Source organism: Falco naumanni, chromosome 1 (assembly GCF_017639655.2).
Source record: "Falco naumanni isolate bFalNau1 chromosome 1, bFalNau1.pat, whole genome shotgun sequence".
In the NCBI taxonomy this organism is placed as follows: Eukaryota; Metazoa; Chordata; class Aves; order Falconiformes; family Falconidae; genus Falco; species Falco naumanni.
This window is the reverse complement of record NC_054054.1, coordinates 46907713-46933203: the sequence shown is the minus strand read 5'-3', so window position 1 is coordinate 46933203 and position 25491 is coordinate 46907713. Positions and strand designations below refer to the sequence as shown.

At 40.7% G+C, this 25491-nt stretch overlaps 1 protein-coding gene across 8 annotated transcripts in view; it reads right to left on the bottom strand.

The window, feature by feature from the left end:
* Nucleotides 1–25491, bottom strand: part of NSD2 (nuclear receptor binding SET domain protein 2) — a 102629-nt gene that overhangs the window by 53564 nt on the left and 23574 nt on the right. Inside the window, exons 1-3 of one of the 8 annotated variants that reach the window (XM_040592206.1) lie at nt 23195–23456; nt 13242–13426; nt 8305–8930 (exon numbers count right to left, since the gene is read on the bottom strand). In XM_040592206.1, coding sequence (XP_040448140.1) covers nt 8305–8901 — 597 coding nt within the window. In that variant the 5' untranslated portion in view covers nt 8902–8930; nt 13242–13426; nt 23195–23456. Of the gene's footprint in view, nt 1–8304; nt 8931–13241; nt 13427–14683; nt 14795–23194; nt 23458–25491 lie in introns of those variants that run through there. The other 7 variants (XM_040592231.1, XM_040592214.1, XM_040592248.1 and 4 more) reach the window with 7 other exon arrangements.

The window sequence follows — 25491 nt, the reverse complement described above, 5'->3', positions numbered from 1 at the left end:
AAATGCTTTTTTCCAGAATTAAGAGTTGAAGAGAAACAGATTCAATCATTCAAAGACAGATCCAGTAAAATGCAAGTTATGGAACGCTTCCCAACCCTCAATCTTCCTTAAAAATATAGACAGCAGTTTCTTTCAGCTGCTTTACTGAATTTCTGCATTTACATTTAGATGACCTCTTAAATTTTAAGTTACATGCTTATTATTGAGAGGTTCCATGTTTCAGAAATTAGATAAGGTTGATCAGAATGAATGAAACCTTCTTTTATACTGGGTATTAGAAAAAGATTTCTGCCTACATCCAACTTCTCTAACCTTCATCCACCCTCAAAAATTTAAACTTTTGATGTGGTATCTGGGTATGTAAGACAGTGTAGATATGAGATGCTACAGAAGTCTGGAAAAGCATAACTGTAGAGCCATGAAGTTTGGCACAGGAAACAGTTATTTCTGAATAATTTCCATATGAATTTCACATAGGATAACAGAATGAAAGTTAATCATCTCAGAATACCTACAGATTTTCAGAATGCCATATCCATATGTATTTTGTTATCTGCATGTACAAAGGAATCTGTATCGGGGCCTTACTCATAGCGCTTCCCCATACCCTTATAGAGTTCAGTAGGAAAGTTTTTCCAGAACACTTTAACAGATACCCTCCTCTTGACAGCCCACAAACATCCAAGGTAGCGCAGGCAGATGTGTTCTGAATCCTAATATTCTTGGTAAAAGACAGAAAAAAAAGCCTAGCTAATACTGCAAAGAGGCACCCAGATTTACAGAACATTTGTTTTCTGATGAAGGTAGTTACTTACCTTGATACTTTTTTGCAACAAGAACACTTCTGAAAGAAGTTGTCTAGGCTTAAACAGAACAAATACTCATTTGGCATAAAGGGGCTCTGTTAGTTAACTAATAATGTGACAGTCAAAGTACTACTTTGCCTTTGAGATTAGAGCTTTAAAATGAATCTCCATACCTAAAAGCAGGCACAAGAGGTCTCTGTCCAGGTTGTGTTGTTACATATACCTAGTAGGTCCTCCTCTTCTACAGATTAAAGGCAAGTAAACATGATCAGTGTTTATCAACCTAGGGGCAAGTGGGGGGTTAAAAACCAAAAAAAACCCCTAAATAGACATTACCTTGATTTGGCAATGCTGAAGCATATTCCCGAAACATTCCTTTATTTTCAGCAATAAGGATGTATAGAAAACCTTGGAAACTCCAAGCAGAAATGCCCCAACCCCACATTAAATTAAAATAGGGCAGACATTGCAATAAAACATCACAAAGCACATTATCAAAGTGCTGTCAATTCCATGAGACCCAAGAACCCAAGGTTTTTTAGGTCATCACTAGCATCCTCAACCTACACTCGGGTTGACATTATCAAAACAAAACAACAACAAAGAAACAAACCCAAGCTTTTCTAGCCTTAGTTGCTCTTACGAAGTCACAAATTGACTTCCCTTCTTCATACAAGTGCAGTAGGGCTTTTTTGGTCTGTGCAAGATCCAGTTTTCCTTCTTGCACTGGGCCATCAAAATAAAGCATTTTTATGAACTGTCTTGAGAAGGGAATTAATTCCTTATTATTGACAACTTACACTTTTAGCTATTGCCCATTTTATTATGCACAAGAGAACAAGTCCTGTAGGTACTTGGTATTCACAAACAGCAGAAATATAAATGTTAGCCCAGCTGGACCTTTTTATTTATAGTAAGAGGATAACAAAATATGGTTATAGACAAAAAAAAAATTAGTGTCTGTGAACAAAAGTTCTCTTTTGGAGATCCTAAAGTTCACGTGCCCTACATGAAATCCATTCCAGAACAAGGAAACTTGTGAAGGAGGCTGGTATCACTGTTTCAAGACACATCAAAATATTTTGCTTTCGCTACTTTGCCTAAGGGTTACTACAAAGCATCTTTCTTGACAAAAGTAGGCTTTAAGGGCCAGAAATGACATCTGGTACAGATCACTAAAGTTTCCCAAAAATTTGCCTGTAAATCCATCCAAGTAACATAACCCTGAACTGTAGATCTAACTCTCAGCTAAACATGAAAAGTTAGACATGCATTATTTTGGTTAAGCAGAACACGGAGCAGAGCAACAGAAAGGCTTCACCATATCTTGGACAGAAAAGCAGTGAAAACAAGCAAATTCCTTGCCACACCAACTGGTAATGGTCAGTACAATGTGAAGAGGAGGTGCTGAAAGAACAGTATCCATTTAAATTATTACACTACCAGCACAACAACTAAGAATAAGTCTGGTCAACTTAAAAAACAATTAAAGCAAGTCTCATTAACCTCTCAACTGTGTTATGGCTCATGACTGTGTTATGTTATCTCAACAATCTGCTGTTGAGATGTAAAGCGAAGTTAGTTCTTCCAGAGGGTAGCCTGGCTTACCACTATTTGATCTGTCATGTCCACCATAGCGCCCAAAAAGACAAAATAAAAAAAGTCCTGGAATGTCCAAACCAAAGATGACTATGAAACAATGCAACAGTTGCTGACATTCTTTGAATCTGAGTTAGACTACATCTGTTCAGCTCTTTTCCACAGAAAGCTGGCTCAGTGTTCAGAAGCACTCAGAAATCAAACAAATGCTAAGTATTATTTATAGTGAAAACTAATGAAATTGAGAACAATATAGAAAATTATTAACATGCCACTGTATGCATCCAAAAGACATCTGTATCTGGAATGTCCTGTTCTGTTCTGGTCCCTCATTCTCAAAAGAAGAGACAGCAGAACACAAAAGGCATCACAGTTCACAAAAAGGATGATACCAAGAAGTAACATTCTGGAGCAGCTCCTGTATGTTGAACAACATACTAGGACTCTTCAAGCTGAAAATGAAAATTGAGCAGTTTGTGAGAAATCTGTATAAATTTGTCCATAATCCCTACTTCTGGTATTATGAGAGAATCAAGTGAAACAGGTAGGTGGCAAATTGAAAAGGAAAAAGCTGCTCTACTGCTTTATTACTTAATATCACGGATGCAGGAAGTTCACACTGCCTCTAAAAGAAACTGAGGCCTTCTATGAATTTAGCCATCTACAGCTATTAGATAGAAAGTTACCAGCCCTAGAAACCTGAGTCACAAACTGCTAGAGGCTGAAAGTATTCCAAGAGAGCATCCCTCCATGATTTGCCAGGTCTATACTCTCCATTATGCATTCTCTGCTGAACCTCACCCCCAAGGTGGGGTGCTGAATTATACGGCTCCTTGATCCAGCTTGATAAACCTATCCTTATATAGCATTTTTGTCATCACTTCAATATATTATTTCATATTTGATTTGGATTCCTCCACCAATGTGTTATGAAGAGAGGAAAAAAAAAGTATTTACATATTGAGGCGACAGTTTTACGCAGAAAGTATACTTAATTCAGCCACTTTTATGTACAAGAACAGAAAGTCTGGTGTGAAAGGCCTTGAACAAATACTTAAGCTTTCTGTAATTAATTTTGTATCCACTCCAAGAATACTCATGGCTTCTAGTCTCCCTCCAAACCAGTATATTCTTGACACTGTATGCTTTTTGGTGCTTCTTAACCTACAAGTAGTTCTTTTAAGATAATTTTCCAATGAGGTGTTAAGAACAAAAAATTAAAGTTCCAAAGTAACAATTACTGCTGCACATTGTTAGCTGCTTAGCACAAACAAATTTTCAAGGCATAGCTAAACATAATCCCTTACGAATAGCTAATGCAAAGCAGTAGCTCTGGAACCCTTCCAAAAAGGATAAGAAGCTATTTCTCTTGTTCCTAAAAGGATCACCCAGAGGAGATTTTTAGGGTTACTCCTACTCCTTTGGGATTCTGATGACATCAGCCAGCCAGCCTGTGTTATCAATTGCCTGAAGACAAGATCTGATACTTCAAGAACAGCCTATTAAAAAAGAAAAAGCAATTGAGTTCACTTTACCCTACAACTGTAGAACTTGACTCCCATGGTAGTTTAGCTGCTCATTTTATGACAAGTTCAGGATTTGTACTTGACCAGGAATTTCTAAGAACTGATGGTGAAAAATACTCAAGCAAGTCCTCATTCTGAAAAAGACACAATTATTTGACTTTGTTTTTTCTTTTTACTTTTTTTGAAAAATAAAACAAGTCACCTCAGGGATCTGGCTGTAACACCTATAACAGGATAATCGGAGATTTCATGAGCACAACTCTCCAGTCTTACAGAGGGAACTTGGTTTCTGCTCATCTCTACTGACTAGATGCAAGCTCCACAGCAACATCACCACCTTCACTGGTCCCCATCTTCCTGTATTTAGCCAGCACAGAAGCATAAAAAACAGCAGCTAATCTTCAGACTGCTTCTGGCTCTACCCTTGCTGGATTTCTAAAACTTTGCCGTTCACTGGGAAAGGCACTATAACATTACGTAGACAGCGGATACAGTGGAGTTGGCTGGAACATTTTTTCTCTGAGAAAATGACATAGCAACATAAATACAAGACAACGACTAGTGGAATTTCTCCAGTTAACTTGCACCTGCACTCTAATGTAGCTGCTGCAAAGTCATTATAGACTGTACCAGGCAGAAAGAGTAACAAACTGCCCAGGTTTCTGGTGTAATACTAGAAGAGGGCTACAAGACAACTGGGTAGGAAGTTATGTGGAAGGTAGAGCTTTTGGATCATGTACATTTTACACAGCTGGAATACCTAAACTAGGAAGTGTAGGAGTGTGTGGACTTCCAGGTTTGTTCTGGACACAGTTTTGCTACTTTTCCAAGCTACTGCACTGTGCTAGAAGTCATGCCAGGAAGCCATGCCAAAAGGGCAAACTGCCACTTGTAGGCCCAAACCGGCTTATGCAGAACAAGCTCAAGTGTGCCAGTATCACATACTGAGCTGTTCTCAGGGTTAGGGAGCACAGACCTACTTTGGGACCACCGGCATGAGAGCTGCAGATATATGTACTCTATTCCCCGTACAGCAACTCTGGATTGCTCTAGGGCCTGGGCTTGGATTACTTCATATTAGTATATGAAATAAAATCTCTGCCATTCTCCTCCAAACAGGATTGTTTCACTTCTAACGAAAGCATTGAGCGAGAAAAATCTAGGTAAGTCCTCATTCCTAACTGGCTGCGTGTTGCAGGAACCGACAAGAACAATGACTCAAAGAGCAGCCAGCCACCACAAAACCTAGCACTGAGGCATACTGCCATTCTCATGAGCAGCACTAGAAAGTGGGCAACTATCAAAGCCCATGGGTTTGGCATCGGTTCAAACATCTAACATGTGACGCCTACCGCCAGTAACACAGAACATTCGGAGGTGGTGTCAGACCGCTATCAGTGTGGTGCCTTGGCACAGAAGTTGTGAAACCAGGACTTATCAGAAGAGGCCTGGATTTTAGAGTAAACTCCTCAGGTAGAGAGATCCTAGAGGTAGGGGGGGAAGAAGGATGAAAGGCAGGACAGAAGGGAGGAAAGAGCCACAGCTTGTCCCACTTCCTCTCCGCTACCTTGGGAAAACGAAAGCAGTACAAGCTGTTTCTCGGAGGCCTGGAAAAGGTGGTGGTTACCAACAAAAACCCAACTCATGTCAGAGCTGGGCAGATCACGTTTATTTCCAACTGAAAACTGACTTGCAGATGAAGTTTTTAACAACCTTCCTTTATGTTAACAAAAAAATGCCCAAACAACAAGAAAATCTGACAACAGAGCACTGGAACATTTGTTAAATGATATGCCTCTCACCTCAGCAAGATAGTAATCTGCTATGTCCATCAAACACAGATATAATTACCTTACACAAAAGGCAGTATTTGAACCATGGTGATTTTTGCCAAATCAAAAAAGAGCTTGGACAACAAAGAAATTGAGAGAAACCAGCCCAGAAATAAAACCAGACAAACAGGTTTTACATTAACTTGCAACCTACAATAAACAGGTACCTAAGCGCAAAATTAATCAGCTTTTACTCCTAATATATTTCTCTAACTTGCACTTTGCAGCCACAATCAGCTACATAAAACCACAGTGTGATGCGCTAACACTAAAGCTTTGGATGTTGGCAATGAAACAACAGCTACAGCAGGGGCTTGAAACCAAACGATACTGAGATACTATAGTTATGAGCGCAGAGAATACATGTGCGTCACTAGTCTACATGCGGACAAAGATTTGAAAAATCTTCAGCGTGTTCCCTAGTATTGTGTTTTTCTTCTTTTATTTTAAATCTGCAGTTGCAAACCCTCCCTGCAAGAGAAAGGAAAGCCCCAGACTTTTTACAAGGAGTTCTATCATAAAACAATATGTGTGACCTTCAAATGCTTTTCCTTTTGCCCTTTGTGCTTTTTTAAAGTGCACTATGCAAGGGAAAAAAAAAAAAAAAAAAAGGAAAAAAAAAGCCAGAAGCATGACCCTCTGTTTCAAGTGCTCTGAAAAGAATAGGGTTATAATACTGCAAAGTCTGAGCTCAACCAGGTGGCTGTCCTGGTAGTTTGGCAGCTCATGTGTTCGGCACAGGAGCAAACAATCCCATCGATCTCCAGCCATCAAATCTCAAGCATTCTGGGAAACAGTGTTGACATGGTTTTCTCCCAACCATTTCTGGCCAGAAGACAATGTGCAAAAGCCAGATGAAGCTTTTTTTTTAACCTTAAATGAACCACTCACCAGGAAAAATTAAAGGCCACCCGTAACAACCAATGTGAAAGGCCTCAGAATAAACTGTGTAGATGGACATATTAATACTGCCTCTTCTTTCTAAATTTAATAAAATAAAATACCACACAAATATGCTAGTTGTTGATACTAACAAATACAGCACCTTTTAGTTCAATTTATCCTCGTTAACAATGAGCAGGACAAAGAATTACTCCAATTATTGACTGTGCCCATACTTTTTTACCTCTGAGTAGAGATTTGGAAAATTCTGAACCAATTAGTGTTATAACATTCTGTTTAACAAAATTAAGGGAAACAAACTCTAATAAAATTACTGAAAACATCAGTATTAATCATTCTAGAATGAAATATATTCAAATCATAAACAAATGGTAAATTATTTTTGATACAGAGTTCTGTGAACGCATTAAGTAGTTTTAATGAAAATAAGGGTAAATGAAATCAGTAAAGCATCAGCTATGTGTGTGATTCTCTGCATGTGTGACCTTGGGAGAAAGTAAGAATCAACATTAACTAGTAAACCTGCAGTTGACAGGAAACTGTAACATAGAGTTTGCATTTAAGATGTGCAAAAAGAGGACCTGTTCACTAGCCAACACATTCATAAATGCTTACCACTGCTACACAACACTATTCTGAATTACTCACTGAGAAATCTAATATACATAGAAGTATCCCTGCTACGTAGGTTTCTTCCTCAGAGATAAAATGACTGCAAACCACATTCCTTTAAAGGGAATCTAGCAACAAAAACTAAATGAAGGGGGGAAATGGCTCCCAGCAGCATTCTTATTTACAACTTGGTAAAGTGAAATGTCCATTTCTGCCCATGTTTAAAAGAAGCCAAAAACAGGTGAGCTTGAGCGCAAAAGTTAATGGCATTTAATGCAAGTATCTAGATCTTTCCAATGAATACAACTCACTAGGTTATAGCAAGCAAAACCAGCTCTTTTCAGATGACAAATAAAGGTAGGGACTAACATTCCAACTGCCAAAATCTGACAGTAAAGAGCCTCATCTTATCAGCCAACTGACAGCTGAGTAAATGTTTCTTTAATTAAGAACAGGAATATAGAAATAGTTTTTCTCTGAAACATCTGGTTATTAGGAAGCCAGAATAGCTCATGCCCAACAGTTAAAGGCTACCTTTAAATTCAGAGGCCTCCCCAAATCCCTTGCCCAGGTGCACATCCTGGCTAGGTCTTTGCTGCATGTCTGGATGAAGTTTCTGTTTCATACATCCCATACTATCACACCCTGATTTCATAGAATCATAGAATGGTTTGGGTTGGAAGTGACCTTAATGATCATGTAGTTCGCCACCCCCCCACCACGGGCAGGGACACCTTCCACTAGACCAGGTTGCTCAAAGCCCCATCCAACCTGGCCTTTGCTCTGGAGATTTATTTTAATTATAAGGCAACAGAACTTACGGTGTACTCCTAGTTTCACCAATAAACACGGATCAGAACCACAGTGCATCTGTTCTTTTGTTGAGACAGAGAGTATCACAGAAAGCAAACTGTTTATGGAAAGCACCTACTGAAATACCCGAAATGAAGATTAGCATATAAACAAACAAAATCTCAGTATGATTAACAAACCTAACAAAAGAAAGAATGTAAAAAAAAGTACTACCTTCTTTTCAGTAGGGCTTGAAGTCTTTGATACTAGTGCTGCTTCAACAAGACCCTGCTCAAGTAAGGAGTCATATTTTATGCTTCTTTTCCTGTTTCTCCTCTCCTTGTTTGCTGGCTTTTGTTCATTTTCCTCTGACTGAGACACATCTGCACCATTGTCTCCACAAATGGAAGATTCAAAAAGAGGCTTTCCATTCATGTATGTTTTAGTGATTTTCAGCTTAATTTCTGGAGAGCCATTCTTGATAGGAGTAGTGTTGGGTGGTGTTGCAACTCCCTTGATTTCCTGGGGTTCAAAGCGCAGCTTGGCATCTTGGGCCCCAGACTCGCCATTAAACACACGAGAGGTTAGATCTTTCAATTTATCAGCTGGAATAAACGGAAGAGCCTCATGGCCATTATATTTTTGCATGACACCTTCTTGTAGGGTGGCAGAAAGTTGTGCTTTGCCCAAGTAGACAGAACACTCACGATTCACTTCACAATTCTGAGTTTTCCCATTGGTATTTCCAAGGATCTCTGGTACCTGCTTCATTTTGATGTAGTTAATTTTTCGAGTTAACAGTTGAGAACTTCTTTTGATGCTAAAGTCCATTCAGCCCAGATGTTTCCAGTCTTACTCTGCTATATTAAGAGGAAAAGACAGAGAATATTTTTAATAATACAGAAATGTCAAAAGCTACCAAGTATTCAGATAGGTATGTCCCCACCAATACAACTCAATGTACTTCAAGTTTTACTAAAAAAGTGCTGTTTACAATCTTCATAACCAAAATACTTCAATATATATATTAATATGCATTACAAAAAAGTAAAAACAGATTGATGAATCATCAATTTTATTAAAGCAAAAGCAGAGCAAAACCACAGCTTTAATTTTAACTATCTGTTAACAATCTACAGCATGAGTCTTACCAGTCTTACCCACACTAATTAATCAAAGGCATTGGACTGTTCAAAACAAGTAAGAGTTAGACCTAAGATAATATCATTAATAACAACATAAAACAGATGAGTCTATTTCTAAGAGGTTGTGCCAGCATAAAAACCCCACAGGCTGTGTTCCTGTAGCACCTACACCATGGACAGCAGCATCACAAGCTTCTCTTCCATACTCTACAAAACAGGCACCTCCATCTTCCATCAAAGCACACCTCCTCAGGAAACAAGACATCTCAGTCTTCAGACATACCCCAAAGTGTTCCGACTATGAGAATGAATAAAAGGCGAGTGTTCTGCATCATCAACACCAACCCACTGGGAAAAAGCTGATCCTTCAGGCCAGTGAACCCACTGTGCAAAATTTAAATGGTCAAAGTAATTGCTGGAGTTTCAGCTTTTTCGTAACAACATCAGCAGCAAACACTCACTTTTTATACAGAAATGTGAAAACATCCAGCAAGCTGGAACTGCACTATTATCTGCCCTAGATAGGTTTTCCAAGGGTTCTAAAAGCCGACCCAGCCCATTTAAGCATTATATTATTGCAGCAAACGAATGGCAGAATGACTCCTTTGCGCTCCTAGACCAAGCAAGATGATTGTTTTCATTTCTAAAATTCATATGCATAAACTCTTCATATTACCAGGTCCAGTGTATACATGATATAGAGAAATACACCATCATAAATATTATGAAAGCTCAGCACAATAATCATCATATGCATGCTCAGGTAACCAATTTCATATATGATTAAGTCCAAGAACTGTCACATCGAATCAAAAATTCATCAAATCTAGTCTCATACACTTCCAAAAAAGTGCAGTAAAAAGCATGATGAATAACTATTGAATTGTCAGTTGCTATGGAAGAAAACTCTTCTGAATCTCACCACCTTGTTTATTAAGCTACACCGTTAAAATGTTTATAACTGGTATATTTCTGAAACTTGCGTATTTGCTACTTCTACATCAGGAGTAGCAATGCACAAACTCTTATAAGTGAGCACTGCCTTAGTCTGGCAAAGCTTCTTAATGGTGTCAAGCCTGAACTCAAAGCAACTGGCCAACATGAAACCTCTTCATCCACAAAGATGCAGAAAAAGTAAGACATCTAAAAATCATAGCTCCATCACTCCTTAGCAAATGCTTGAATCTCCCTAACATGCTGCTCTAAGGTACCCTACGCAATGCAAGGGTATCTCTCCATACAAGCCACGTACTCATTTAAGACATGAAAATCATTCTCCAGGGACAAGCAACAGTCTGATAACCTGGTATTAAACAAAGTAAGGAGAGCAAGTATACCTGAACTTCAAGTGAAACTGTGGCAGGAAAGGTTCTAATCTTTCTTTAGCAAGATGAAGTCTGAATTACCAATAAAATCTCTGATAAAATGAATGGAAACCAGCCAACTGTATTAACTCTTTTGAAGAGGAGTCAGAGGTAAAAGCAAACTCAAAATTCCACCAGAACAGAACAAAGAATTCACTGAACTGAAAGAGAACTCATGTACTTTCACAAGACCTTCTCTGAAAACACAGACATGAGACAGAATTTCAACCTAGTTAATCATACAGCCATGTTTCAAGCTGTGATTCAGCAGATTTAACTGAAATCATATTTAAGACACGACTGATGACAAATTCTGTAAATCTCTAGGCAAAAGGCAAACCCATTACGGAACATGTGATGCGTATGGTTACGGAGATGACAGCAAAATTCCTTAATAATAACAATAATAATAAAAAAAAGCGCCCAAAACACTGAGTTGTAAAATCTGTACTTCCCTACCACAAGATTCTTAACAGAGTAAATCAGAGCGTAAAAAAGATTTGAGGTGGGCATCTAAATTCCCCCTACCCAAAAGCCAGCCAGGCTACAGGCGAGCAGCTTTTCCTCGGCTGCCGACGCCCTCCAGTGGCTGCCAGACCCTGCCAGAGCAGGCAGCACCGCAGCCCCCACCGCGCTGCCTGACGGACTGCTGCCTATCACAGCGGCTCACAGCAGGACCAGCACCAAAAATGCCTCGTGGGACTTGTCCCGTGCATCAACTACACGGTTAAGTTGAAAAACGTTTTTTAATATGGATCCATTAGCTTCTCATCAGGGTCTGGATTTCTGGATCGAGACATCTGCATTTTGTAACTGTCTTAATCCGTAATTCTACTGGTACTTTTTTGTCCTGCTTAATAATAACTCTTACTCTCATCACTTACTTCCTTAAGCTAGAAAGCCACCAAGCTTGAGGCAGACCAGGACAACTCAAAAAAAGCAACAACTAATCAAATTAGACTATGTTACTGGTGTAACTCAAACTCAACACACTGCATGCATAAAAACAAGCGATAGCTAAAGAGCTTCAAAACATAAAAATCACCACAGTCACAGTATAACTTAGGCTGGAAGGGATTTCCTCCGAATCACCTGTGCTAACCACCTTGCTTAAATCAGGGCCAATACAGATCAAGCTGTTCAGGGCCTTGTCTGGACGATGACCAGTAAATAACTAAGTGAAAAGACAGCTCAAAGAACTCAAGTGACTTTCTAGCTAATAAACCTAAGAGTAGTAATTCTGTACCGCAAAAATATGAAGACCAGGAAGACTGTGCAGTGAAAGATCCTGAACTTTTAAGAGTTTCCTTGATTTGCTTAATAAATCCAAAGATACACAGCATACAGATTCTAGAACTTGAGGGAGTGAAGGTTCAGTTAATGATTCTCACTAACACATGTCACTAAAAACAGCTGAAAGCACTGAAAAAGGCCCCTGGAATCACTGGAGCCTAGAGAGACAACAAATCCAGGAGTATAAGAGGAAGTCAATGTACCCTGCCCGACAGTAAGTGGGAAAATGAAGACAAAGGCAGTAATTTCAGACTGTACAATTTATGAGAATCACTAGATACAGATTATAGAATATGGAAAGTAGACCATGTTTGAACAAAGATTTAAGGGAGCCATATGAGAAGAGGCTTAAACTTAGAGGCAGAATAATGGGCAAAGATAATCGATGCGAGTACCTGCAAGCAAATGTAGTCCCACTGGGGAGGTGAGACATGGTGAGAGCAACTTGCAGGTCAGTCACCCTCTGTAGGACAACTGATGGAAGGAAATTGTTGATATGCATCTCAGTCCTCCTTGTAAAAAAATAAGCTACATTGTGGGGTCTGATTAAATGGAAAAAGCTAGCAAATCTACACATGGGAATAATAAAAGGGTTAAGAAAGAAGGGCAAAATCAAATCTAGTTAAATTTTGTACAGCCTTTGCTATCTAAAATTAATGGCAGCACAATACAAGCAAGAAAAAGGACTAGGCTCTCTGTGAGAAGACGACAATAGAGTAGAAAAGAAGAGGCAAGGAAAGAAAATGATTAGCAACGATACCCAAGCAGTACTGTGAGTTTAAGAGTTAATGCAAGGAGATCTGTAAGACACAACATGAAGGAATGAATTCATAGATCACAGACAAGATCTGGCTCATCAGTTATAAGAGTAAGGTCCTGAAGCAGCTGAGCATATGATTAATTTGGTAGTTAAATTAAGCGCACTCATGCCAGACCACCATATCACATAGAAACAAAAGCAATCCCTTATCTTTTCCAGATGACTCTGCATCTATAGAAAAGGAAACTGAGGGAGGCAAGGGAAAGGAAGGGGACAAAAGCACCACAGGCTAGTAGCGGCTAATGACCTTAAGCTAGTATCGTCCCATATTGACTGTCTGGTGAACACAACAAGTACCATTTTTGCTAACAAGGAGGAAAAATCATGATAGCCAAGGAGTATGCTGAATAAACATAATCTTTTGGCTTGTGAACAAATAGCTTTCAGCAAGCAAAAGATATAACAGAAGAAGGGCTCTAGATAGTTTAATCGGACAATGCCAATCGAACACCCCTTGCAATAGCTTTGTACGTACTTTCATACTAAAAAATAAAAGTTCTATATAAGGCAAATTATTCTGCAGACATTTTAAGTAATGTTATTAATTACTTGAAGGTCCATCATCTGACAGGAGTCATGAGCCAAACACAGTCTGTGTGTCAGATTCCTCCTTCATGGTCCAGGCCACTATCATTTATGTGATATTTATTATTCATTTCTTCCACATCTGCTGCAATTTCAGAGATGCTTTTCTTGTGTGTCAGAAATAATGGAGTAGTCCATTCCTTCCAATTCTGCCAAAGGGAGCGAAGAGTAATCAACCACAAGCATCACTATTAAATACCACTTTTGTTTTGTTTAAGAGTTTTCTTAAAGCCATTTCTCAGGTGATTTACTCTGAGGTGAGGGGGGTGGAAGACAACATACCTAAATAAAAATTCACAGTAAGAAAACTTTATCCACAAAAGCTATTTTTATTACCTACAGAACAGGCTTTCAGCTGGCACTAAAAAAGCAAATAGATGGCTGCTACTTTTTCTCCATAAAGATAGCTTTCTTATAAACCTTCTCCATTCTCTCATCAATTTTAAGACCAAAGGTTATTCCTATTTTCAGATCAGAATGAGACAAAATACTTGAAGAGATTAATAAAGTTACAATACATTCTTGCTAATACATTTGAAAAATTGAGTATGCTTACACACTTTATCTTGCATAAACCCCCTAAAATATCAAACAGCAGTAGAAGCATATTTACATTCATGCAGTATGTTGCAACTGTTCTTCACTGTATTAAAATAATGAAAATTGCTGCAGGATCTAAACAGAATTTAATTTTAGAAGAAAATGTGTAACCGAAAATTGCATGTAGATTTGCCAAAAATTGTTATAAACCAGCTCTATACAGGAAATTCAAAAACATTATCTCTCATGGAGAAAACCATTACTGTAGGAGCTGGCAGAGAACTGAAAATAATTACACCAAAATGTTCTACAAATTTACCACTAGTCTTAGGAAAGAAAGAAAAAAGGAAACTTTAGTCCAAATGAGACAATTTTTAATTTAAAAGCACCTGAAGTAAAGACTTGATTAGTCTTGCAGTAGATGTACAATGATTTCAGTTAACCAGACAGCTAGCAAGGCTAACCTATGAAGTATTTTTAAATGAGCATATGAACATTTCCTTACACTTAGAGTACCTAATAATGTTTATATAGAGACACAATATACATTTCAACAAAAAAATGAAGCAATTTGAAACTTGTGTGAAAAAGGTTAGCGTACTTAAGAGTTGCACTTACACTTACCTGCCACTCAATTTATTAAAAAAAAAAAATAAAAATCAGTATTGATCTTTTCTAAGGTGTTTTGGGTTTGCTTCCTCCCCCAATGGATAAAATTTTAGAACTTAATTGGTAGTCTATTTTCATCAATTGAAACAAGTGAAGGCAATAGGCAATACCACCTTGTACAGTTAAGAACTGTAGAATGGCAAGTGAAGAATTCAATCACTTTAAATGTTACTTGCTACTGCAGAAAGCAAGCTTACAAAACTGAAGCACTTGACTTTTTGTTTCTCCTCAGGAAAAGCTTTTGCAACCAGCCCTTGCTGCTGAGGATAAGGCTAGATGATGCTGTAACAGGACTCCTCCCCAGTAAGTGGTTTTCTTCAAAATCAGAAGAAATACTCTTTTTCCACTGCTGCAGAAATTTTTGTCAGTTCCACTCCTGCTGCTGGAGGTGGGTAGTGAAGGAAGGAGAGAGATTTGAGTAAATTCATATTCTTTTAAAACATTTACTTTATGTCTGAAGAGAGAATACAGATACTACTGTATCAAATAGAAGCTTCTCCTCTGCAGATAAGCAGGTAGGAACTACTAGATTTACCACAAGTATTTAATAAACACTAAAAGGTAGCCCTCAACAGTTGCTTAACAAACAGGTAAAAGTAAAAAAACCAAAAGTTATGCTTTCAAATGCAAACTTGAAACTTTTCTGTCTCTTGGAGAGTTCCAAATGGTTCAGCTGAAGGGAATGGGGAATGGCCCCTCTCCAGCAAAACAGGACTCAACAATTCAATATAGCTAGAATTCTCACTCAGTCTAGGTCTTTACCCACCAAAGAGATGATGTCTTTGCCTCTCAGGTGGGCCAGAGCTGTGCATCTGGCTTCTACTTAGCCTGGAAATGAAGAGCCAAATGCAATCTCAAATAGCTTAGCAGTTAGGTGCAGAGTTCCTTATTTACACTGCTTTTTCATCTGGTCCAAGCCTACTTTGATTTCCCACCTCTTTTTTAATCCCACTGCTTTTTCTTTTCAGCATCCTACCTCCACTGCACCATACACCTTCAAGACTTGGATCCTCTGGCTCTACATAATACTCACTGCAGCAGATAAATGCACTATAACCTGTTGGTTTCCTCTTCACTATGGCCACTGATTCTGCCCTTATTTCTGCATGTAGTAAGGACAGCACAGTAACTGCCTGAGGCTTCACTGAGAATATCATGAAAATTTCTGATTATGCAAATTCTGAGAAGGGAAGATCAAATCGGGGATGACACCACAAATTAAGTTATCAGTAGAAGTAATGAATCAAATTGTAGTATTAACAAAACATTACCAGCTACACCTCTACAGAAATAAACAGTGTTGCCCAGATCAGCCCAGACAGCAACTAATTTTAATACAGATACAATAATTTTGCCTAGACCCTTAAAACTCTATCTTTGTCTATCATGACACTAAAACCTGTTCACCCAAGTGGATAGATTTAGATGCCAGAAGCACACTTAGTGCATTGGAATAATTCTAAGAGCAGCATAGTGACACTGGTAATGCATGAGGCCTTGTCACTACTACAAAAGCCTAGCTATATGTATACATATATGTATACATAGCACAGTATGATAATCTTTATCATAAAGCAGTATTTGGCCATGTCTTCTGTTGTCTATAAAAACAACACCACATTGCACTGATAATGCACCTCTCAGATGTAGGCAGGTAACATGTAAAAATATGCATGATTTCTTTCATCCAGTACATTGATGTTCACATCCCATAACGTTAAGTAAAGAACTGCAAGGTGAAGTTCTGAGGTAGTTAACACTGACTCAATGGCACTATGGAATTTTACTTATAGACTTGCACCTTCTGGCAAAAATTGTATATATCCATATCTGATCAATGTAACTACATCTACTATGTAATCCTGGCCATACTGTGCTAATTCTGGTCTACTTTACTCATAGACCGTAACTATATACATGTGACTATGTTAGTTATTCTATCAATGTATTACCTCAAAGCAAAACACACACACACACACACACCCCCCAGCTGGCAGACGTATGCCAGGAACACTCAAGACCTGAGACCTGGAATGCTAGACATTCTCCAAACAAACCTAACTACTTGCTATTAAGTGGCTTTTGGTTCAGACATCTGAAGTACTTCCCTGTGCTGGCGCTTTAATGTACTCTTGCCGAAACGCATCACCAACATTCGCATGGTTCTTAATTCCCTTTCCATTTCTTTCACAATGTCTACATCAAAAAATCTCTCTAAAAGAGCAATTAGTGTAACTGTTACAGGTATAAAGTCTGGAATTTGAGGCAAGTTTCAGGTTTCTGCAAGTACAGTGTAGCTTACCCATTTAACTTGGAGACAGAAAGATAAAACATTTTCCTGTCCAACAAACGAATTCCTTCTTGTTCACTTTCCAAAACTTGTGTTGAGAGGTTTGCAATGGGTATCTCTTGCCATTTTTTACATCCTTTCTCTCAGCATAGCACTAGCAGTGTGGATTACTTCATGGCCTTATCAAGTATAGTTCTTGAGACAAATACTGTTGTACCCACTTCTCATGGGAAAATCTAAAGTTTTGACTGTAGAAGTAAGTCATAGTAAGCAACTGTAGTTGCTAGCCTTACTTGCAGAGTTTCTGAAGACTCAGCTATCACTGCCACTTGTGCCAAGCATTCATCTGACAAACAGATATTGTACATGTACCTTCTGCTACCTGTTTTTTGCACTATTGCTGAATTTCAGCCATGTTCCACATTCAATCACAGCATTTGTTTCCCATTTGTTCAGAAGTGCTACTATAAAACAGTTTCTGATGGTCTGCATTCTGCTTCCACAGAAAAATCACATTAATTTCATTCAGAAGTATCTGATTGAAAGTTCTTGGCAACTACTCCATATAGCAAAATGATCCATATTCATACCTTTCATCCTACACTGCTCCCCAGGGTTCATACTTTGTCTTAAATCCCCCTGGTTTTATTATCAGACTAGAATTTGGACATTCTTTATTACAGAGATAACTCCCCAATTTAGATGTTTCTGAGTGCCAGTGCAGTCAGGTTCTTTGCCTTGATGGCATCCCACCAAGGCTGACAAGTTCCACAACTGGTTTATCTGATACACGATCTTGGGAACCTCAGCTCCACAGACTCACCCGTGCCACAGCAGGAACATTTACACTTCAACTTATAATGAATAAATACATGAAATGGGTCCCAAACACCATGACAGGAGGCTGTATTACCGCATCTCCTTCCAACTGCTTCTTTTATTCTTTCACCAGTAGCTTTTCAAAATATTTCAAATGGTGTTTAGATTACATTCCTAATAAAAATCTTTCCTAACCTCAGACTTCTTTCTTGAATGTATTTGTGTTACAAAGTATTTTGTCTTCTGCTCCTTGGTGTATCTCTTATTTAGTAAGGCAGAACTCAAGAGAACAGGACAAGGTTCACTCTCTATTATGTTTTCAACTATGACAAAGAAAATGTGGAATCCTGATGTTAGCCCTCAAGGCCAAATATGTTTAAAGATTATTATTATTTTAAAACACAATTATTTTTTTTTAATGTGTGCTTTAGCACAGATGTGAGATGCCATTATTTTAGTGTTTTGATATGAGGCACAGGCCAGAAGAGGTTTCACAAAGACAATTAAATGGCCATCTCTGTCAGCCAACAGAACAAGACCGCCTTGTGCTTCTCCCAAGGACCACACAGAAAACTGACAATATCCTTCACAGACAGCAGAAGAAAAATATTAAAGCTTCTATGAAAGCCTATTTCAACAGCACATCATGCTATAGTTTTCCAGTCATTTACCACATATGTATCCTTACCCCAAATATGGATGAATATAAAATAGCTCCAATTTGTGCTGGGGAGCTGAATACCAAAGTTTAAAACAAGATCAAATTGCTATCTTGCACAAAGATAAAAATAGGACAAGTTTAAAGGATGGGGACCAAACTAGAAACAGAGCCATCACCTGTTGAGTAACCCTTGCAATTTAACACATGCTTTAAGTCACTTACATATTTTATTAGTTTCAAATTATGTCAAATGCAAGAACCTACATCAATGGTGCTCCACAGCAAAGTAATTTTACCCAACATAAGAATGCTCTGAAATACATACAGGCTGGTGCTTCACTTTGCCATACTCAGAAAATTCCATTTTATTGCCATGAAATGTTGAAAAAGATTTTCAAACATCTACTTTCAATATGTAGCTCATCACACCATTGTACTACCTGAACAATTTCCATATAATGATATTATTTCTTAACATTAGCAAGGAGGACATTAGAAACCTTGCTTTTGTTTCAACCATGATTAACAGGTATTTGTTTACTGCACACAAAATGTGTTTTGTAAAATTCAGTTTATGGTGTAACCTACTATATGCTTCAGACAGAAGCAGCTTTTCAAATGTACTAGAAAGTCAATAGATTATCTGGTGCTAAAGTTTAGAGTTGCCTGTGAGCAAAGTAATGCATGATGGACTACGCATTAACCTATCATCACCATACATAAGGTATTAGTATATATGATCTGTTCTCCAGGAATCCTGCATATTTTTTTAGCTTGCTATTCACCAGAAGGGCAGCAGGATAGAGTATGGTCTAAGTTTCCCTTCTAACACATTCTAAAAACTTCCCTTCCTGCTGGTGTTAGAAAACATAAAATAACTATGCTAGACACCATCAACTTGAAAAAAACATTTTAAATAGCAATTGACATATCACTTTTTTGTAATTTCTGTCAGTGTAAACTGAAAGGAAAAAAGTAAATATGTTTACACAGTGCTTATTACCTCCAATGACTGCAGGTCACAGAGAAGCTAATTTGAAGGTGCAGTGAAAGAGGAATGTAGGTAGTTTCTCTTTTCCTCCAAGAATGTTCTTGAAACCAAAGCCTTCTAAGTAACCATTAATTATATAAAATAGCTAACTGACCCATTCAACCAGCTACGTGGATTTACAAGCTGCAGGGTGACTACTGCCACGTCAACAAGGCTCTCTCCTCACCCACCCCCCTTTGCTCTCAAGTCCTCAACATTTATGCACCCAAAGAAATTTGGACTCCCATGCCAAGCTCTGATGGGACATTATTTTCTCTCTCCACTTTACCACCTGACCGCTTATCCTGGTGCCAGTCCATCTCAGCCTTTCTCATTTACACCACCGAGATTCATATCCTTGGTGAAGACATTTGTCAAAGCTACATCCTAACTGGAAAGCGATGCTTCCTAGAAACATGGACTTAACCACTTAGATCCACTTCAGTATCTCCATTCTTCCTTCGTCCAAAGGCTAGATTCAAGAATTATACTAGACCGTCTAATTTCTACTCAACCATAAGGCCATTTCATGTCTCTTTGCAGAAAAGTAATGAAAGAACTAAAATAGTATAGTCGCAAGCACAGTATTAAAATATGCCATCATCATCGACTGCATTATTATTACTCCTACCAAGCGTTTCTTAGTGGTGTTTGATTACTGAATGGTAGGGTATCTGTTGTTTTCAGCAATAGCACTTGGTGGATACTTTCCACTGTGCAGCACAGTACACTTGGGAAAAGGTGAAAATATTTTTCCGAGGCAAGGCTAGGCACTTTACCTTGTTCTACACTGAAAATACTTGCAATTTCCATGCATTCAACCATCTTCTACATTTAAAACCTAGGAGATGTCTTGTAGTTACGTACACAGAAAAGACCAGAGGTGATCAAAATGCTGCAAGAATTGTGCTTGTATCTTCTCATCATAAACTACATCCTTGATCCAGTAATCTGAGCAGAGCAGGTGGATCTTTATATACGCATGGAGTCCCAATGCAGTCAATAGGCTTTGATCGACCACAAGTAAAGACACGCATTTATCAGTCTGTAGAAATAAGGCCTCACTTGGGAAACAGAGACACACCGGTGGAACAAAAAGCAGGCTCAGTCCAAAAGTGAGAGGTGAATGGGCCACAAACAATAGGACACTGAAAAACAATCCCTTCTTGCCATTCCTTTGCTATTTTGTTAGTGAAATCCTTTGGACAGAAAGTCATACACACACACACACACACACATATATATATATGTATACAAACCCATATGCATACATTTCACCACCCAAATATCAGAAAGCAACCCCCTCAAGAATAATTTTTGCTTCCAGTCCAAAACAAATACTCACTCTATTGCATGCAGGCAGTAATTTAAAATGCAATAGTCTCTTCTGCAAAACCACTGGCTTCAGAAAAAGCACATAGCCCTACAGATATTAAAACAATTTTTTTTATTCTTATTAGCCATTTGTTGGATTCCCGTTGAACTAAAAAGAAATATATTTTACATTTAAATTCCATTTTCTAAACTACTTTAAATCTATACCCTTAAAGTATAATGACCTAGTTTCTTCTGACATTTTCAAATAATATTTGATAAATTAGTAGGTTTTACTGTACTTTTAATATCTGAATTCTTCTGAGTATGTACGAGGGTGGATACTCCTATAACCTTCACAGGAACTAGCCATATAATCTCCAAGAATATCCAGACCTTTTATATTCAAATACAGAAAAAAACCTGTCATATTTTTTGATGGCTGCATACTCCATGAAAAACCCAGCATGTTTTAATATATGGGATATAGATGCTTACTGAAACAACCAAAAATTGCATATACTGTAAGCACTGAGCCCTGAGAAGTCCTGCAAAACAGTGGTTTTATTCAATGATTACATCCAATAGTCAAATAATACCACACTGTGAAACTGAGGAGTTTATTAAGGTTGATATGCTGCATTTCCTGAGCAAAATTCCCACAGCAAAATAAGCAAATCATAGCTTCAGCACTAAATTTACAGAGATTCTACTAATATCGAACATTTTAATGAAGAGCCAATTTATTCTTGCAGCTGAAGCCACACATTCCATATTTAAGGAATACTAGTAAGCATATATGTATGCATAAACCACCAGCAAGGACTCTTTGCAAAATCTATTACAAACTTCATTGCCACCCTACAGCGTTTACAGTTACCTTCCTTTGATGTCTGAAAAGGCTAAATGCCAAACATACCCTCCTTGGGTTTTGGGTTGGGTTTTTTTGTTGTTTTGTTTTTTTTTTTTTTTTTAAACCAGACCTCGTTTGGCTTACTCAGCGAGGGTAGCACTAGCTCCTAAATTTAAGATTCATTACAAACCAATTTTAATGCAAATGCCAATAAAAAACTATTCACACACACAAAATACATGGGCAATGACTGATACCAGCCTCTTGCCTGTTTAATGGCTGTTAGCAAGAGGCCCATTTTCTCTGAAATCTGTTTAAATACGGTGTTTACTGCCTCTGTACTTCTACTAGTATTTACTCCTCCTTTCAGCCGACATGTTTAAAAAAAGCATAACCAAAAAGCAAGTATAAATATATTCAAGAAGTATGGCAAATTCCCTTCTCCACCCCCAGAGCGGTAAAGCCACAGCGGATGAGCTGTAACTATGGCCTTGGGAATACAAGTTCCCCAGGCTCTTTTACCACACAAATATCAATTCAAGTTACAAGAGCCCTATCCTCTTATACTTAATGAAGATTGAGCCAACGAGCCCGCACGCCTTCGCAGGAATGTTTTCTTTCCGTTTTCCTAACAAGGCTCTCCTCCCATACAGGTCCAGGATGGACTGCAGAACGGTGTAAGTAGAAGGATCATCACACCAGTGTTTAGTGGAGGAATAAATCAAACATGGCTTCCCCCTCCATACATTTCCAGAGTTACATTCACTCCTGCTGCCGTACAATCCCAGTCCTACCCGGAGGGAAGGGGCAGGAGCAGCCTCCACCTCCCCACAGCCTCACCACCACGGGGGGGGGGACACACACATTTGCAGCCACCCCACCCCTTAAGGAGGCGGTTTAAACCCTGGGGGAGGCTTTTTTTTTTTTTCCCCCCCATCGGTCGTCCCCGTGCCCCCCCCCCCTCCGGTTTTCTTTCTGATTTGCACTGATTGATCCCCCCCCCCCCCGGAGGAGGGAAGTTGGACGGGTGGGCACCTCTCCCTTATCCCTTCATGCCACCCCCGACCTCCCGCAGGGCCGAGGAGGAGGAGGAGGGCAAGGGGGGAAAGGATGAAGCTGCAACAGCCGGGACTCGGGCTCGGCATCGCTCCTTTCCGCTCCTCCGCCACCCGAGTCAGGCCCAGCCAGCAGCAGAAATCCTGCGGCAGCCTCCGGGGGGGCGGCGAGGGGCGGGCGGGGGGGACCGCAGCCCCTCAGCGAGGAACAGGTAATGGGGGGGTGGCGGGGGGGTGGAGAGAAGGCGGGGGGGGGGGGGGGGGGAGCGAACAAAAAAAACCCTCCTCCGGGGAACGGGGAAACGGGAGCCGCGGGCTGCCTGGGCAGGGGCGGGCGATGGAGGCGGCGGGGCGCCAGGGGTAAGTTTGAGGGGAGCGCAGCCCCGGCGGACGGGCAGTCCCCGGAGGAAGGGCCGCAGCGGGGGGGCGCAGATGCTCCGCGACGGGACCCCCGACCCCCACGCCGCCTCTACAGCGTTTTGCCGGGCAGGGCCCGCGGTCCCAGCCCGGGAGGGGGCTCCCGGTGACCGCGGCGAGGCGCGGAGCCGGGCGGCAGCATCCCCGCGAGCGAGGGAACCTCGCCGCCGCCGCTCCCGCCTCCCGCCCGGGGCCTGCGGGAACGTGCCCCGGGTGCCTCCTCCCCTCCCCGGGGAGGCGGCGGGGGGGGGCGCTCCCAGCCTACTGACCTGTGCCCTAGCGCATCCTTCTCCCCCGAGAGCCGGGCGGAGGCGGCGGCGGTAGCTCGGTGCCGGGGAGCGACGGCAGCGGCGGGAGCTGAAGCGACACGGCAACAGCGGCGGCAACGGCGGCGGCTCCGGCGATCCTGCGCGGCAGCCCCGCCCCCTCCTCCGGCCAGAACCAGCGCGAAAAATCCGGGGCGCTGATTGGCCGCCGCCGCTGCGCTGCCCCTGGAGCGGCTGTTTCAAATCCCCCCGCACGGAGCCGCCCGCACGCGCGGCCCAGCGGCGGCGGCCGGGAGCAGCGCCAGCCAGAGGGCCGGCCGGGCAGCCCGCCCCCGGGGACAGCGGCGGCAGCGGGGCCGGCTGCGGGCCCGCCGGGGCCCGCCCGCCCTGATGGGGCCGCTGCTGCCGCCGCCGCCGCCGCCGCCGGCGGGGTGGGGGGGAAAGGAGGAGGAGGACGCGGGCGGGCCGGGTGCCAGGGGAGGGAAGGCCACAGGGCGAGGTGGGGCCGAAGGCGGGAGCTGTGTGGGGCCCGGCCCGCTCGGGGGGGCGGGGGCTGGCTTGCCGTGGCGACGGCCCCAGGTGGGCGACAGCGCGTCGAGGGCCCGCCGGCCCCGCAGAGGTCGGTGGAAAGCACTTGTTTTCGAATACTTTTTTTGGTATTTTTTCTGTCCACGGTGGGTTCAGGGATGCTCGCCGTGGGTCGCGCTGCCTGGTGGACGTGCCCTCCTCACCCACTGGGCTCGGCACTGTACACGTGCGCTCTTGGAAACCCCAGATTTAAGCCAAATGTTTTGCCTTTCTGCACACAATTCTGAGGATGGTGGATAGTTGTGAGAATCCAAATGCACCTGGCTGTGAATTACCAGGCTGTCTCCTCTGGAAGTGTGGTCTGGTGGTTGTTGGGTTTTTTGGGTTGGTGTGTTTTTTGGTGGGTTGGTTTTTTGGTTTGTTTTTTTTTTTTTGGGGGGGGGGGGCGGTTAGCACTTGCATCAAAACAAGTACATGTGCTTGCAATTCCCTAGTTGAAAGCACAGCAATTTTTTTAGGCCAAATTATTAAGCAATGTCGTGTTATGGTAAGAACAAATATTCTCATGAGCCATTGCACCAGATAATGTAAAGCAGGTAACAGCTCTTTCAAGCTTCTGGTGGTCTGGTAAAGGATTTGTGGTGCACAGAGAATGTGTTTTCTGCACAAGGCTGAATATAGTTGCTCAATGTTACAGATACTGTATTCACCTGGTCACTAAGGGCCTAATGCAACTCCTGTGAAAGGTGAACAGGTGGTAAGGGCGGAGGAGGGGGGACACCAGCATTGTACTTTCTGGATAGTGGGTGAACTCACACCATCTGATACAGAAAAGCTCTGATAATTTTCTCTTACGTTATCTTTAATTTACTTTTATATGTTTTTCAGCGTTTTTCTGTGTGTTTAATTGTGGGTGCACCTTTCTTAGCATGGCGAACAGTTGAAGGGTGCAAACTTAGTGTTAATTACTTAGTAGTGAAATAATTATTGGCCGATTAAAATGTTAATCTCAATGTGGCTGAAGGAAATGAAATCTGTAGTGAAGTTACCTTATTTTACAGCCTTCCTGTAAAAAAAAAAAACAAAAAAAAAAACCAAAAAACACCACAACAAACTATCTTTAAGGTGTTAGACAAACATGATTTAGCCTCTGAATGTCAGTATTTACAGCATTAAAGAGAAAGATAAAGTGCCATCACACTTTAAAACTGCTAATGTGAATTGAGTAGGATGACTTTATGTTCTAGCTTCCTTTCTAAAGTTGTTACATGCATTTACAGGGGAAAAACACCTGTTCTAAATAAAAATAGAGGCAGCATTAACAATACAAATAAATAGAAGAACAAATACATGAATCCTGTTTTTTTGCTATGTAAGGGCATGTACAATTGTGCTTTTCTTCAGTGTGCTTCAGTAGATCAATAATGCTAATGTATGAAAAGTACAAAGCTTGACATGTTTGCAGGGGTGCTTGCTGACTCCCCTGTCCTCTCCCACCCCCAAAACAAACAAACAACAACACAACCTTGTATAAGAAACCAGGTTAGTATTAATACTTGGCATGCTACAAATGCATTTTCTCTTGGGAATAAATTTTGTGTTCAGGCTCAATGATATAAATTCATCTCTATGTATGGGTTTGAGAAACAGATTTTTCATTCTCTACTTTCTACTAATGTATAAGATCCTCCAGATAATGCAGTTCTCCTGTTTGCCTTCTGTGGTGGTTTAAGATTTAAGTGGAAGTATTTTGCTATCATGGTCAAGGTGAC